Source organism: Balaenoptera ricei, chromosome 9 (genome assembly GCF_028023285.1).
Source record: "Balaenoptera ricei isolate mBalRic1 chromosome 9, mBalRic1.hap2, whole genome shotgun sequence".
NCBI lineage: Eukaryota > Metazoa > Chordata > Mammalia > Artiodactyla > Balaenopteridae > Balaenoptera > Balaenoptera ricei.
Window position 1 is genome coordinate 13,827,903 of NC_082647.1, and position 13,637 is coordinate 13,841,539.

General features: G+C 46.2%; 1 protein-coding gene across 2 annotated transcripts in view; it reads left to right on the forward strand.

Annotated features, from left to right (window-relative positions):
• Positions 1 to 13,637, forward strand: part of DENND2A (DENN domain containing 2A) — a 100,771-nt gene that overhangs the window by 60,596 nt on the left and 26,538 nt on the right. For both annotated transcript variants that reach the window (XM_059933221.1, XM_059933220.1), the window contains exons 6-11: positions 2,691 to 2,784; positions 3,251 to 3,301; positions 4,450 to 4,637; positions 9,127 to 9,236; positions 10,166 to 10,235; positions 11,637 to 11,714. In XM_059933221.1, the coding sequence (XP_059789204.1) occupies positions 2,691 to 2,784; positions 3,251 to 3,301; positions 4,450 to 4,637; positions 9,127 to 9,236; positions 10,166 to 10,235; positions 11,637 to 11,714 (591 nt within the window). The remainder of the gene's footprint in view (positions 1 to 2,690; positions 2,785 to 3,250; positions 3,302 to 4,449; positions 4,638 to 9,126; positions 9,237 to 10,165; positions 10,236 to 11,636; positions 11,715 to 13,637) is intronic.

Consider the following 13,637-nt stretch of genomic DNA (forward strand, 5'->3'; position numbering starts at 1 on the left):
CTGTCATATTATTTATACTACTTACATAGCACTCATGAATTATCTTATAGTTATGAATGCGCCTTCGTCCTTCCTATTAGCTTGTAAACTCCCTGAGAATGTGTGCCATGTCCCATATACCCTTTTATCCCTCACAGCTCCTAGCAAAATCCCTTGCACATAGGAGATGCTCAGTATTCATTCAACAAATTAATAATCAACAAATATTTATTGAGTATCTACTGTGTGCCAGGCCCTGCTCCATCCCATACAGGTACTGTGACAGCAGTAAACAAAAGTGACAAAAATTCCTGCCTGCATGGAGCTTACAGTCTAGTGTTCATTTTATTTAAACACATGGAAGGATGTTAACTATATTGTAAATGTCTTCTTTCTAGTTAATTTTTGGATATTTTGGGGGGAGATTTTGAATAGGTTTAAAAATTTCCTTCTCTCCAAAAACAATTTGACCTAGCAACTCATTTGTTTATTTACCTGTATTTTTAAAATCGTGATAAAATATACATAAAACTTACCGTTTTGACCATTTTAAAATGTATAGTTCAGCGGCATTCACATTCACATTGCTCTGCAACCGTCACCATCATCCATCTCCAGAACTTTTTCATCTCCCCAAACTGAAACGCTGCACCTATTAAACACCTCCTCCCCATTCCCCCCTCCCCCCAGCCCCTGGCAACCACCGTGCTACTTTCTGTCTCTACGAATTCGACTACTCTAGGTACCTTGTATAAGTGGTGTCATACAATATTTGTCCTTTTGTGACTTATTTCACTTAGCATGAAATCCTCAAGGTTCATTCACGTTGGAGCATGTGTCAGAATCTCCTTCCTTTTTAAGGCTGAATAATATTCCATCCATCGTGTGTACATACTATATTGTGTTTATCCATTCATCCATCAGTTGACATTTGGGTTGTTTTCACTTCTTGGTCGTCGTGAATAATACTGTTGATACGGTGTCTTCTTCCATGGGAAATGGGGTTAGTGTTACATCCCACTAGTTAGAACATGCGGGAAAAGAAAAGAAGGCCAATTCACGGGTGTGAGCTCTCAAGGAGACGGCTGGTTCGTGAGAGCAAATATAAAGAGCTGCCACATGGCAGGGATTTGGGGGTGAAGGCAGAGGCCTCATTCGGGTCAGGTTCACGGTTAGGGAAGAGGAGTTCACACAGAGAGCTGGCAAGGCCAGGGCTGGGCTGCCCGTCAGGAGCCAGAGGGCGCAGATGTCCGAGGCTACGGCAGGGCAGTGTCAGTAAGAGTCTGCAGAGCTGGGGGGACAGAACCCAGGCCGGCCACAAGGAGACCTTGAGAATAAGCCCCCTCCTCTCTAGTGGGCCAGTGCTTGTAGAGAGGAGCTGGTGAACTACTTTAAGGAGGGGGTCCTAGGAGTAGAGGGCAGAGGTGGGTATTGGCAACTGTCCCTGACGGGTACCCATCACCCAGTTTACCATAGCACATCTCCTCCTTTTCTTCCCAATGTATGAAAGAATTTTAAACTTTTCAAGGCAGCAACTTACAGACAGCTCCCCTTTAAAGTCACTAGTTGGTTTGTGTCGATTATGCATGGGTAGACTTCCCTTTCTCCCAACCAGGTGGAACCCAGGAAGTTTCTACTCTTTTTTTTTTTTAATTTATTTTTGGCTGTGTTGGGTCTTCGTTGCTGTGCGCAGGCTTTCTCTAGTTGCGTTGAGCAGGGGCTACTCTTGGTTGCGGTGCGCGGGCTTCTCATTGCGGTGGCTTCTCTTGTTGCGGAGCACGGCCTCTAGGTGCATGGGCTTCAGTAGTTGTGGCTCGTGGGCTCTAGAGCACAGGCTCAGTAGTTGTGGCGCACGGGCTTAGTTGCTCCACGGCATGTGGGATCTTCCCGGACCAGGTATCGAACCCGTGTCCCCTGTGTTGGCAGGCGGATTCTTAACCAATGTGCCACCAGGGAAGTCCAGGAAGCTTCTTCCCTTGAAAGTTGCAGGTGGTGCCGTAAAGCCTGAGGGGAAGTGACCCAGGGCCTCAATCACCAGACGGTTCTGCTATAGTCAGTCTGGAGGATGTGCTGCTTACTAAGGTGTCTGCTGAGCAGCTCGGCTTCTGAGCACCAGAGAGGTCATGAAAGGCCTCAGCAAGTCTGCAGCCAGTGTGTCCTCTGCAGGAAGGACAGTGTGCCCGGTGCACGGCACTCCTCCGCGCCATCCTGAGCTCGGACTCAAGAGCCACCGCAATCCCTGCTCCCTTCCTGCTGCTCAGACACTCTTTGGCATGGTTCCCATGAAAGGGGCCCTGCCTGGGAACATTTTTTTTTTTTCTGTCTCTTTCTTTTCTTGTTTTGCTTTGGGGGCAAAAGCTCCTTCCCGAACCACAGTGACATTGCACTATCGGAGGGGAAACAGCCATCACACCATTTAGCCAGTGAAATCGTCTCCCTCTGTCTCAGCTGGCTGCGTTAGCATACTCAGATGACACCCGCCCATACATCAGTGAGGCTGGCAGCGTCCTTTAGTGTTCTTGACAGTCATGCTTCTATCTGGCCCAGAGGAATGATTGAAAGACGCCGGCGGGCCAGTGGGAAGTGTCTCGCCCCACCCCCTTTCCCTGGCCCGCCGCCCTCCTGAAAGACAATATGGGCAGCGAAGGAATCCCAGCTGCCACGGGGAAGAGGGTGCTCACACCGGCTCTTCTTCTCCCCGTGTCTGGCAGCTGGTGTTGCGAATCAATGCCATTTATGAGGCCCGGAGAGGAAAGAAACGGGTGAAGAGGCTGTCCCAGTCCACGGAGAGCAACTCAGGAAAAGGTAGGGCCCCGCCACCATCCCTTCTCCCCCAAGAATCTGAAAACAGAATCTTCCTAGAAGTGGCTTCCTGTTGTTTGGGGTTGACTCAGCAAGGAGGAGAACAAGCTGGGGGCTTTGGAAATGTCCCCCACCATCCTGTCTCCCTGTGTATCCATCAGGTCAGCCTAGGGCTGCGTGCTCTGACCTCGCCGTGGGAGCAGCCTTCTTTGCTTCATATACATTAAAGGGGCCAGTATCTTTTGCTGTACTTATATAGGTACCATCTGAACTAAAGCCAAATTAATTTGGAAACACATATAGTTGGACAAAGACATAGTTTGTTCATTACATTTAAATAGACAAAAAGAAAACAGCCCCTCTGAACTAGAAGCCTTGGATTTGTGCTACCACATATAATAAGTTTCCTGCATTGGAAAAACCCACACTTGCAACTTTCTTCCTTTTGTTGTTGTGTTTTCTTGTCTAGTGACAGATGAGAACAGTGAGTCTGACAGTGACACCGAGGAGAAGCTGAAAGGTGAGAAGAGCAGTTGCCGTGCAGGGCGCGTGCAGGTGGCTGGGAAGCTGTGAAGGTGGCCCTTCCTGTTCAGTGTGAGCGACGGGACACAGTGGCCTTGCATGAGCTTGTTGGGCAAGGCGTGAAAGGCTGAGCCTGGCCAGAGTGGGCCTGTTCGGTCCCTGAGCCTACAGCTCCGTTCTAGAGATCCAGGGAGGCTACCACTGCAGTGACACCCCGTTCCTGCGCCTTTCCGTTATGTCATAGGTGTTTTTCACACCTGTGTAAGGTACAGTGTGCTGGCCTGGGACTCCAGAGACCTGGGGCTCTTGCCCTACTCGTGTTAAAATGGCTCTGTGATCTGGAGGAAATCACTTGAGATCCAGGGCCTCTAGTTCCTCATCTGTCAAATGAAGTCGCTGAAATTATTGGTCCCTGTGGATCTAAATTTGGTGATCTCGGTCTAGGCTTTAGTGAGTTTTCCACCACTTTTCAGACCCTAGGGGGAAGCCAAAGAAAGCCATAGTCCAGGGCTGCTCAGTGAGGTGATGGGGACCCGTCTTCTCAGTGGCCCTGCCTCATTTGCCTCCAGCGCCCGCCTGCTCCCACCTCTGGAGTGAAGCCAGTCACTTCCATTGCACAGAATGGTGGCAGGAGAGAAGGCAGATGGGGTTCCTGAGTTAGTCAGGTCGCTGCCAGTTGAGCCACACGGAATGTTTTCAAAGCTCCCAGCTCCGAAAGCTCTAGGGTCTGGATTTTGTCACATCCCCCAAACTGAAAGATGAAGGAAGTGAGTGAAGGGAGGAGTCCCCACCCCATCTGACAGAGGAACCCAAGGGTCACTCAAGCCACTGCCCCAAGTCCAGACAGCAGATCCCACATTCCAGGCTCCTGCACCCCGATTAGCCTGGTGGCCCGGCGGGTGCTGCTCCAACTAGAACTCTGGCAAGAATCCCAAATAAAGAGCTTTGTACTAATTTGTTAAATGCGGACACACTCTTTTAGGATTAGAAGAAGTTCTTTGAGCTAGGAATTACACAACGTGTTGCAGCTCTTTGCAATTCCATATTGGGAGTGAGTCATTTTCAGGCGTTCTCTCCCTCCCTCCCTCCCTCTCTCTCCTTCTCTCTCTCTCTCTCTCTCTCTCTCTCTGTCTCCTCCCTCTCCAGCCCACAGCCAGCGCCTGGTCAATGTGAAGTCACGCCTGAAGCAGGCTCCAAGATACCCATCACTGGATCGGGAGCTCATCGAGTACCAGGAGAGGCAGCTCTTCGAGTACTTTGTGGTCGTGTCTTTGCACAAGAAGCAGGCCGGGGCTGCCTGTGTGCCCGAACTCACCCAGCAGTTCCCTCTGAAGGTACAGGGTGGGCCAGGCCTCTGTGGCCTGCCAGGGACTGCAGCATTCTTGACAAAATCTTACTGGGACTCACGGTTTCAGGGAGGTACAGGAGCCCAAGGAACATTCAGTGTCTAGAATTTCAAAAATGGGTCCTAATTAAGGTATATCAAATGAAAAAAACTGCTGCTGGAGAATTTGGGAGGTCCGAGGAGGTGTGAGAGTCAAGACTCAAAGCAGGGACAGAAATGCTTACCCCCTTCCTGTGGTCACTGTGCTGACGGTACTATCCTCTTCATCCTCCCCGTCTCCTTATCCAGCCACGTCTCTTCCCAACCTGTCCTAGAAGCTTCTTTCCATCAACCGCACAACTCTCCCTAAGGAGTGTCATGTTTGTGTCCATGCTGCACACCCCTACGTGCCCTGTGTGCCTCCGTATGTGCGTGTGCACGAGAATCCTGTTCTGTTCTCACATGGGTCATGGCTATGTGGATGTGGCTTTACCATATATTAAATCATGGCTCCTAAAATGAAACGGCGCTCAATAAAGCCGAAAATGACATGGCCTAGAATATATAAATTATTCTTAGCCTTTGACATCAGTAATAAAGAGCTTCCACCACATTCTAATTCAGTTCAGCCAGAATTTACTGAGACCCTTTTACATTCCAGCTGTTTTCTGCTTGGCCCCAGGGCATTACAAAGATGAGCAAAATGCGTTTCCTGTCCTCAGGGAGCTTACACTCTGATAGGAGGGCATGAGATAAGCCCACGAGGACTCACGAGGTACAATGTGACAGTCTCTGTACAATTCATACAGTGCAGGTGCTCAGAGACAGGACCAGGGGAGGGCGCTCATGTCCTAGTCCCATCAGGGCCTCCCTTTGCTGCCACCACCCAAGCATAATCCCAGCATCTACCAAGACCTAGGTTCCAGCCGTCCCTCTCCTCCTTTCTCGGGCCAGCCTTCCTTCTGTCCTGCACACTGGGTTCCAGCACAGCAGTCAAGTGCTCTGCTTGGAGTTTAGGATGGAAATGTGTATAACTGAAATAAACCACAGGCACCAGCCCTCCACACCGGCACTTATTCCACTTCCTCTATCTGAGCTCCAAGTCTGATCCTCTGAAAACCCCAGTGCTATGGGTGTGCCCATATTTAGTTGAGAACCACACGTGCACCAACGCATGAAGGACTGTCCTATTATTTTATTTACTTCCTTTGGGGCGCAGCACAATGTTATACATATAGCAATACTTAACCAGTGTTCCAGGAATAAAAGCGTTAATTTGTGAATGAATTAATGAATCAACCTAACTATTGAATGCTTGAGTTTCCAACATGGAATCTCCAGACTCCTAGACATCACATTAAAACTTTTTTTGAGTGGAAAGTTGCATAGTCACTGTTGAAAGGGGGACTAATCCAGAAATGTATAAAGAAAAAAGTCATCTCTAATCCCACAGAGATCATCACTGTTAGCATTTCATTGTGTTTTCTTTCAGTCTTTTCTCATAGTATAATTTTCTTACAAAACTGAGATCACACATTGTGTAATTTCCGTTCCATGTTTTATAAACCTGTCATTGTTTATAAACATATTTAATACAAATTCTAAAACATCATTTTTGAGATTACATAATGCTGCATTATGTGGGTATACCCTAATCTATTTTTTTTTTAATAAATTTATTTATTTATTTATTTTTGGTTGCATTGGGTCTTCGTTGCTGCGCGCAGACTTTCTCTAGTTGCGGCGAGCGGGGGCTACTCTTTGTTGCGGTGCGCGGGCTTCTCATTGCAGTGGCTTCTCTTGTTGCGGAGCACGGGCTCTAGGCGCGCGGGCTCAGTAGTTGTGGCTCACGGGCTCTAGAGCTCAGTCTCAGTAGTTGTGGCGCACGGGCTTAGTTGCTCCGTGGCATGTGGGATCTTCCCAGACCAGGGCTCGAACCCGTGTTCCCTGCATTGGCAGGCGGATTCTTAACCACTGTGCCACCAGGGAAGCCCCTACCCTAATCTATTTAACCACTCTCTTTCTGTTGGAAATGTATCTTGCTGCCAGTATTTCTTTAGATATATATTTTTAATGTTACGCTGATCATTCTTTATATGCATTTTTGCATGCCAGGCTACTTTATATCTCCTTTCCTTCACTTGCTCCCTCTGTCAGAAGGCCCCTTTTCTCCTTCTGCCTCCTCATTTTTAACACTTTTTCATGAGTTTTATCCTCCACCCCTATAGCCACTTTAATCAAGGTTTACACTCCATATTTGCGCACTAGAGATCATGCCTGCCGTATTCCATTAAAATGCTTGATATCTTGCAGTTATCTTTATGACAACTCATGGAGGTCAGGCTGTTTTCCAGCCATCTGTGATTGGTTGTATTTGTAAGAGAGATCTCTATGTGCCACTTCCTATAAATGTGCTCCTGTGCATGTAAGAGTGTGTATGTGCACATACGGGTTGATAACTCATACATTGATGACAGTGTGTGTAAGCACATGTGTATATACACATATTTATGGGTATCGTGCATGTGGTCTGAGGGTGGGTGCATCCAAATGGTGACTGGGCCACATTGAAAAGCGCTAGAACTCATTTCCCTACAAGGCCTACGCTTCAGTTCTCTAATGCTGTTTCCACTGTGGAGAAATGTCATTGTTCCTTCCTTTTGTATTATTTATAGTTTGGGGTCCTTCACTCTGTGATGATTAATGACCCCTTCCAACAACTACACCCAGCTGGTATTTGCTTCTCTGCAAGACTGTCCAAGGGTAATCAAAAATTATTGCTTTGGCAACAGTCTGAGCTAGTGAATTATCAACTCAAAGACTGTTCCAGGACCATTTGGAATCCTCTGAGTCATGGATGGAAGAGAGAACAATTATACAGAAAAGGAAGAGTGACTATTTATTCTGAAGAAGAAAAACTAAAGGACAATTAATGACTGGCTTTCAGTCTACATATGGTGACTGTGTTTCACTCATTGATAGTTGTCTCAACCATTAACAGTGGTAGCAGCTTTAGTTAAATTTGATCTAGCCTAAGGGGAATCATACTAGAAGTGAGTTTTCAAATTGAAAGCCATCAGCCCGGTGCTCTATTCCTTTGGATGCTCCCTTCAGAGACCTCTTTTCTCTGACGTTTCATGGCCTTGGGAAGGCTTGTAGATCCTCTGTGAAGGAGTCAAAGGTTCTGTTGGCCTGCAGATGCCAGAAACTCTCTGCCAGCCTGGTTTAAGGTGGAGGCCAATGGCAAACTATGAGAAACAAAATAAGAAATTATGGAAAATATTATAGTAAGAATTTAGGTTAGACATTACAATTTTGTAACTTTAGAAATTCATACTCCACTCACTTCAAATATCTGATATTTCAAATGACTGAAGATAATTTTAGCATAATTTATTTTTCTTTAACTGTTTATAAAGGAAATTTAACAAGTGTAAACCTATCATCAACAACACAACAAAAGCCAACAATTCTTCCCAACACGTTAGAAGTACCAATTTATAAGCTAACTGTGCTAATTATAAACTATTCCTTTTTGTATCCCAAACTTATACCTAGAGTGCCTTTGTTTTTCAACTGAGACAAAAAAACACACATAACATAAAATTCACCGTCCCAACATCTCCAGGTGTACAGTACAGTATGGTTAATTACATGTGCATTGCTGTCCAACAGATTCCCCAGAATGGGGTGCTTTTTTTTTAGCACAGATTACCTGTTCAGACACAGAACAAGCAGACTCATGGCTTTAAATATCATCTCTAGATCAGACTTTATTGATTCATTCCGTTTTGAAATGAGATGATATTCATCCAGTCTGTGATATGTCAGATAAATCAGAGAGAGAAAGAAAGACAGACAGACTAGAGATTAAGATCATTTTGATTCTTTACTAGATTCCATACTAGCTGTGTGATCATGGACAAATCACTTAACTTCCCGGGACTTATTTTCTTATCTCTAAAATAAAAAGATCAGGCCGGATGATGTCTAGTTTTCCTTTAGTTCTGACATTCAAAGACTTCCTGAAATGAGTTAAATTTCACCATATAATATAATTTAGCTGGACGTAGTCACTAAAAAGTGTTGTAAAACATCTTTGCCTAGATCAAGGAGGGGCGCATTTGCCTGGGCCCAGAGGTCAGAAGACTGGATTTGAGGCTCTGCCTTGCAGATTCATGAGTCTCCGATTTGGAAGGGATTGCTATGACAGCATTTCCTTATTGATTAAAATACTTGCATTCCAGAATGTTCTGCATAGAGAACATTTCTCTAAAGCACACTTTTTTTTCTCCTCACTTCCCCCATAAGATTATAGTTGGAACTGCCCTGGGGACAAAAAGCCCCAAGCAGACTGAGCTGCAAACCCTCCTCAAGGTGGAGATTAAGGTGGCAGTCATGACTTCAGGAAGGTGGGAGATGTGCTCTTGCCAGGCATCTGCCTCACTCTCCAGTGCTGCGGTTTATTCTCCCATCTTCTCTCGCCCTTCTCCCTGCAGTTGGAAAGGTCTTTCAAGTTCATGAGAGAAGCTGAGGACCAGCTGAAGGCTATCCCCCAGTTCTGTTTCCCTGACGCCAAGGACTGGACTCCTGTCCAGCAGTTTACCAGGTATGAGCTGGCATCCCATTCCCCTCCTGCAGAGACTAAAGCAAGAACTAGAGGGGGTCATAGATGGTAGACCCCATAAGTCGGTCCTACTGTTAAGTGATCCTGGTGGGCCCGAGTGTAGCAATTTCCTCCACAGGTGTTTTTAAAACTTGCCTGAAGACAAGAATCACCTTGCTAAGTATGCAGATTCCCAGACCTCCCGCTCCACCTGGGAATGTGTTTCACAAGCTGACGTGATGGGCAATAAGGTAATTCATAGCCTAGGAAAACATTGCCCGTCACTAATACTTGTCCAGTGCTCTGGAAACATTTCTTCAGTAGCCCATCCAGCTGTTACTCGGATTGTGATAAGTTTACATTTCTGCTTTAACCCATGTTGTTGGAGACCAATATTTTTTTATCAGATGTTTCAGTAGCTGACCAAACTCAGGAGGCTCCAAATCCTAAGTGTTTGAGGGATACTAAGTTCCTTGAAGTTGGCCCAGCAGTCTTTAGGGACGGTCCAGGCCTCAGGCTGGCCTGCACAGACGGTGCCTAGCAGAGCCGCACAAGGGGCAGTTCCGAGAGGGGCACAGAAGTGTCCTACCCTTCCACTGCTCCGTCGCTGAGGCACATCCCTAGATCAGCAGATGCCACCTCACTCCCGGGCTCAGATAATGACTGCCGTGTGCATGCAATGGGATGGCCCAGGTGATAGGATTATATGAGGGCTCAGGGTGAAAAGAAAATTCCTCGCTTCCTCTCAGGACGCAGCGACACTTTAGATCTCCCTGTCCCTGACACAGACTCCAAAGCTGTAGGTGACCGGAGCCCCAGCCCAGAGATGGACAAGCCAGACAGCCTCCTCCAGAATGTCCCCTGGTTGCTCAACGCGATGTGACTTTGGTTTGGTTTTGCTTTGTAACGCACTTTCGTTTTCCCAACCACAGTGAAACATTCTCGTTTGTCTTAACTGGAGAAGATGGGAGCAGGAGGTTCGGTTACTGCCGAAGACTGCTGGTCAGTACGTCCTGCTCTCAGGCAGCAAGAGCTCTGTTCGGAGCCGGCGCTGGCTTCCTGCGGTCTCATTCACCACGTGCCACACGAGAAGGGGCAGGAGGTGTAGCAAGTTCACCGGGGCAGTTAAAAACAGGGAGGAATATTTGGGGGTCCACGTGAGTCTTACTGGTAGATGGGAACACTGTCTGTCTCCTTTGGAAAGAAAATACTTTCTCCATTGTTTTCCCTGCCAAATAAATGACCTTTCTCTCCTCACGCCAAATGTCCTTTCTAATAAAGTGTGCTAAACAGACTTTGAGAGCTTACAGAGAACATTCATAATAGTTGTTAGGGCAGAAGAAGGATGGCTTTATTGTTTATGACGCAAATAATTTAAGTGTCTCCTTCAGAACATTAACCTTTAAAAGTCAGAAACTTATTTCAATGAAATGATTATGCCAAAACGTTTAAGAACGGGTCTTTTTGAGGCCGATTTTGGGGACAATCTTCTGTAGTGGCAAATCATTTTCCACCGAGAGTATATTTTAGTCTTTTTATAAATAGGCTAATATAGTCAAGAATAATGCATGGCACATAGTGGCTGTTTAGTAATTAGTGAATAAAAAGTATGGATAAGGGGCTTCCCTGGTGGCGCAGTGGTTGAGAATCTGCCTGCCAATGCAGGGGACACGGGTTCGAGCCCTGGTCTGGGAAGATCCCACATGCCGCGGAGCAACTAAGCCCGTGAGCCACAACTACTGAGCCTGCGCGTCTGGAGCCTGTGCTCCACAACAAGAGAGGCCACGAAAGTGAGAGGCCCATGCACCGTGATGAAGAGTGGCCCCCACTTGCCACAACTAGAGAAAGCCCTCACAGAAACGAAAACCCAACACAGCCAAAAATAAATAAATAAATTTTAAAAAAAAGTATGGGTAATAGTTGAAAAAGTTAAGTGGGATAATAAATTTTGTTGATATAATTACTTTAGAGTTTAAGTGTTGAGATTGTTTTCCTTTTTTGTTTTGAAAATTAAAAGTCAGTTTCCAAAAAGGATTTTCAGAAATGATTTCTCATTTGGAATTATTATAATAATGATAAAGAATAAATAATTTCCTTGGGAGGAATTACAGTGATATGGGTAAACAAGTTAAGATTCCTTATTTTATGGTTCTATAGGCCATATTGAGCACCTGCTATGTGCACAGCACTCTTGATTTGGTCCCTTTGGGAGAATTAAAAAATATGTCTACGTAACCAGAAGTGCTTTCACCTATAAGACGGGGTATTGGTAACTGCTTACCTCACTGATTTTCAAAAGCTATGGTGTATGGAAACAATAGGCACCATGTTAAAAACATTTGGGGTCTTTCCTCCCCTGAGATTGGTAACACTCATGATTTCCTTGTGTTTCACTCCAAAAAGCCTGGTGGCAAAGGAAAGCGTCTCCCTGAAGTTTATTGCATCGTGAGCCGCCTGGGATGCTTCAGCCTCTTTTCGAAGGTGAGGACTTGGGCCTCAGAAAAGGGAGGGAGGGAATGCAGGGCAGGGCCCAGGAGGACACAGGAGACACCCTAACTCCCGTGACTTTTATCCTCTTATTCCCCCACCCGTTTTCCTTCCCACTTCTTCCTCCTCCCTTCCTTGAGCCTCATCTATTCTCTAATCTTTGGGACAGGAAATGAGTTGATGAAGGTTGTGGCCCAGAAAGTGGGGGAGGGGAGAAGGTCAAAGTCATTGCAGTTGAGGATGGGAGGGACAGAGGATCTCCCCAGAATGTTCCATACGTTTTACTTTCCTTCTCTTAAGCATTATCTTTTGTCACATTATGTGTTGTATATATGTGTCGTGTGTGTATATCTGTTGTGTGTGTGCAAGATTTGTTATTGCAAGACTGCTCTATCAAAATCTTAGTATAATTTGGTCCTTCATTTTGGAAAATGAGCCAATATATCAAGACGTAGGAATTGCCGTGGTGAATTGGCTAACCCACCCCAGTATTCCAGAATGGCGTGTAGGAGATAATTACTATGCTATATGATGCCAATCTCAAAAGTTAGGTATAATTCAACGTTTTTTTCCTGTGTCAACCAGATGTGAATATATAATCCATAAATTTTTTTTTTTGGCCACACCACAGAGCATGCAGATCTTAGTTCCCCAACCAGGGATCGAACCCATGCCCCCTGCAGTAGAAGCCTGGAGTCTTAACCACTGGACCGCTAGGGAAGTCCCTCCATAAATTTCTTTTAAATCCTTCTTGAGCACGTATTTCAGTCTGAGCTTTCTTTTAGAGAATTGAAGTCCTACATCTGCTGTCCACGGATGTAAGCAGCACTCCCTAAAAGCATTCCGAAACAAAAGTCTCCCTCCTGCCCACCCTCCTCCTGAACTCAGAGGAAGCCTGAATTATACTGATGTAGTGTGACCTCTTGCCACAGTAGAACTTGTATGCAAGTCTGAGGTGATTAATGTTATCAGTGTAATCTGAGTCATGGTCTTACCTCCACTCCACGTGAAGTGGTAGTCATTGTACATTAAAGTCAGTCATTTACAAGCTGTAGCACAGATATGCACTGCTGCTGATGCCAGTCTTCAACGTGGGTTTGTTTAAACATGGAAATAAGGCTGTAGGTCAGAGCCCTTGTTGTTGTAAGAATGCTTATGAATCTAGGAGTAAACAGCTGATGTGAGGTAGCCCAGCACCCAGTGGCAGCTTTGGAGTTCACATAAGCTGCATTGCTATGTCGTGGGCAGGGGGTGCAGAGCCAGTAAACATCCTCACATACTCGTGTGATGCACAGTCCTGCATCTTCATGTCAGTTTCGTGACAGCATATTTTTTAAGACTGTAGTATGAAGACTTGCCAAAGATCACACAGCAGATATTCAGCATAGAACCATAGACAGAGCTTTGGCTAAATGATACCAAGATCTCAAGCTATTTCTAGGTGAGGGACAAGGATAAGTAAAATGGCAAATTGTCCTTGTACAGGAAGAGGAATCATGGATAAGAACAGCTCTCAGAATCTCTGAAGAAAGGCAGAAGTGTTGCTACAATAATGCTATGTAACAAACCACCGTGGCGTAAAGCAGCCATCGTTTACTCTCACAGAGGGGCAGGCCGCTGGGGTTCGGCTCCGCCGGTCTCCTTGGGCTCACTCATGTCCTGCTAGTAGGCTGGGGGTTGGCTGATCTAGGCTGGCTGGGCTGTGCTTAAGGCTGCAAGTCTGGGTGCGGGTCTGGCTCACACATCTGTCACCTCCCTTACACAGGAAGCTGTCCCATGCGTGCTCTCCTCGCAGCTGTGGCAGGGGCACGAGAGGGCGAGCAGAAACACATAAGGCAGGCCTCCTAAGGCCTGGGCTTAGAACCGGCACACTGTCACTTCTGCCTCATTCTGCTGGCGCAGTGGTCCTCAACCTTT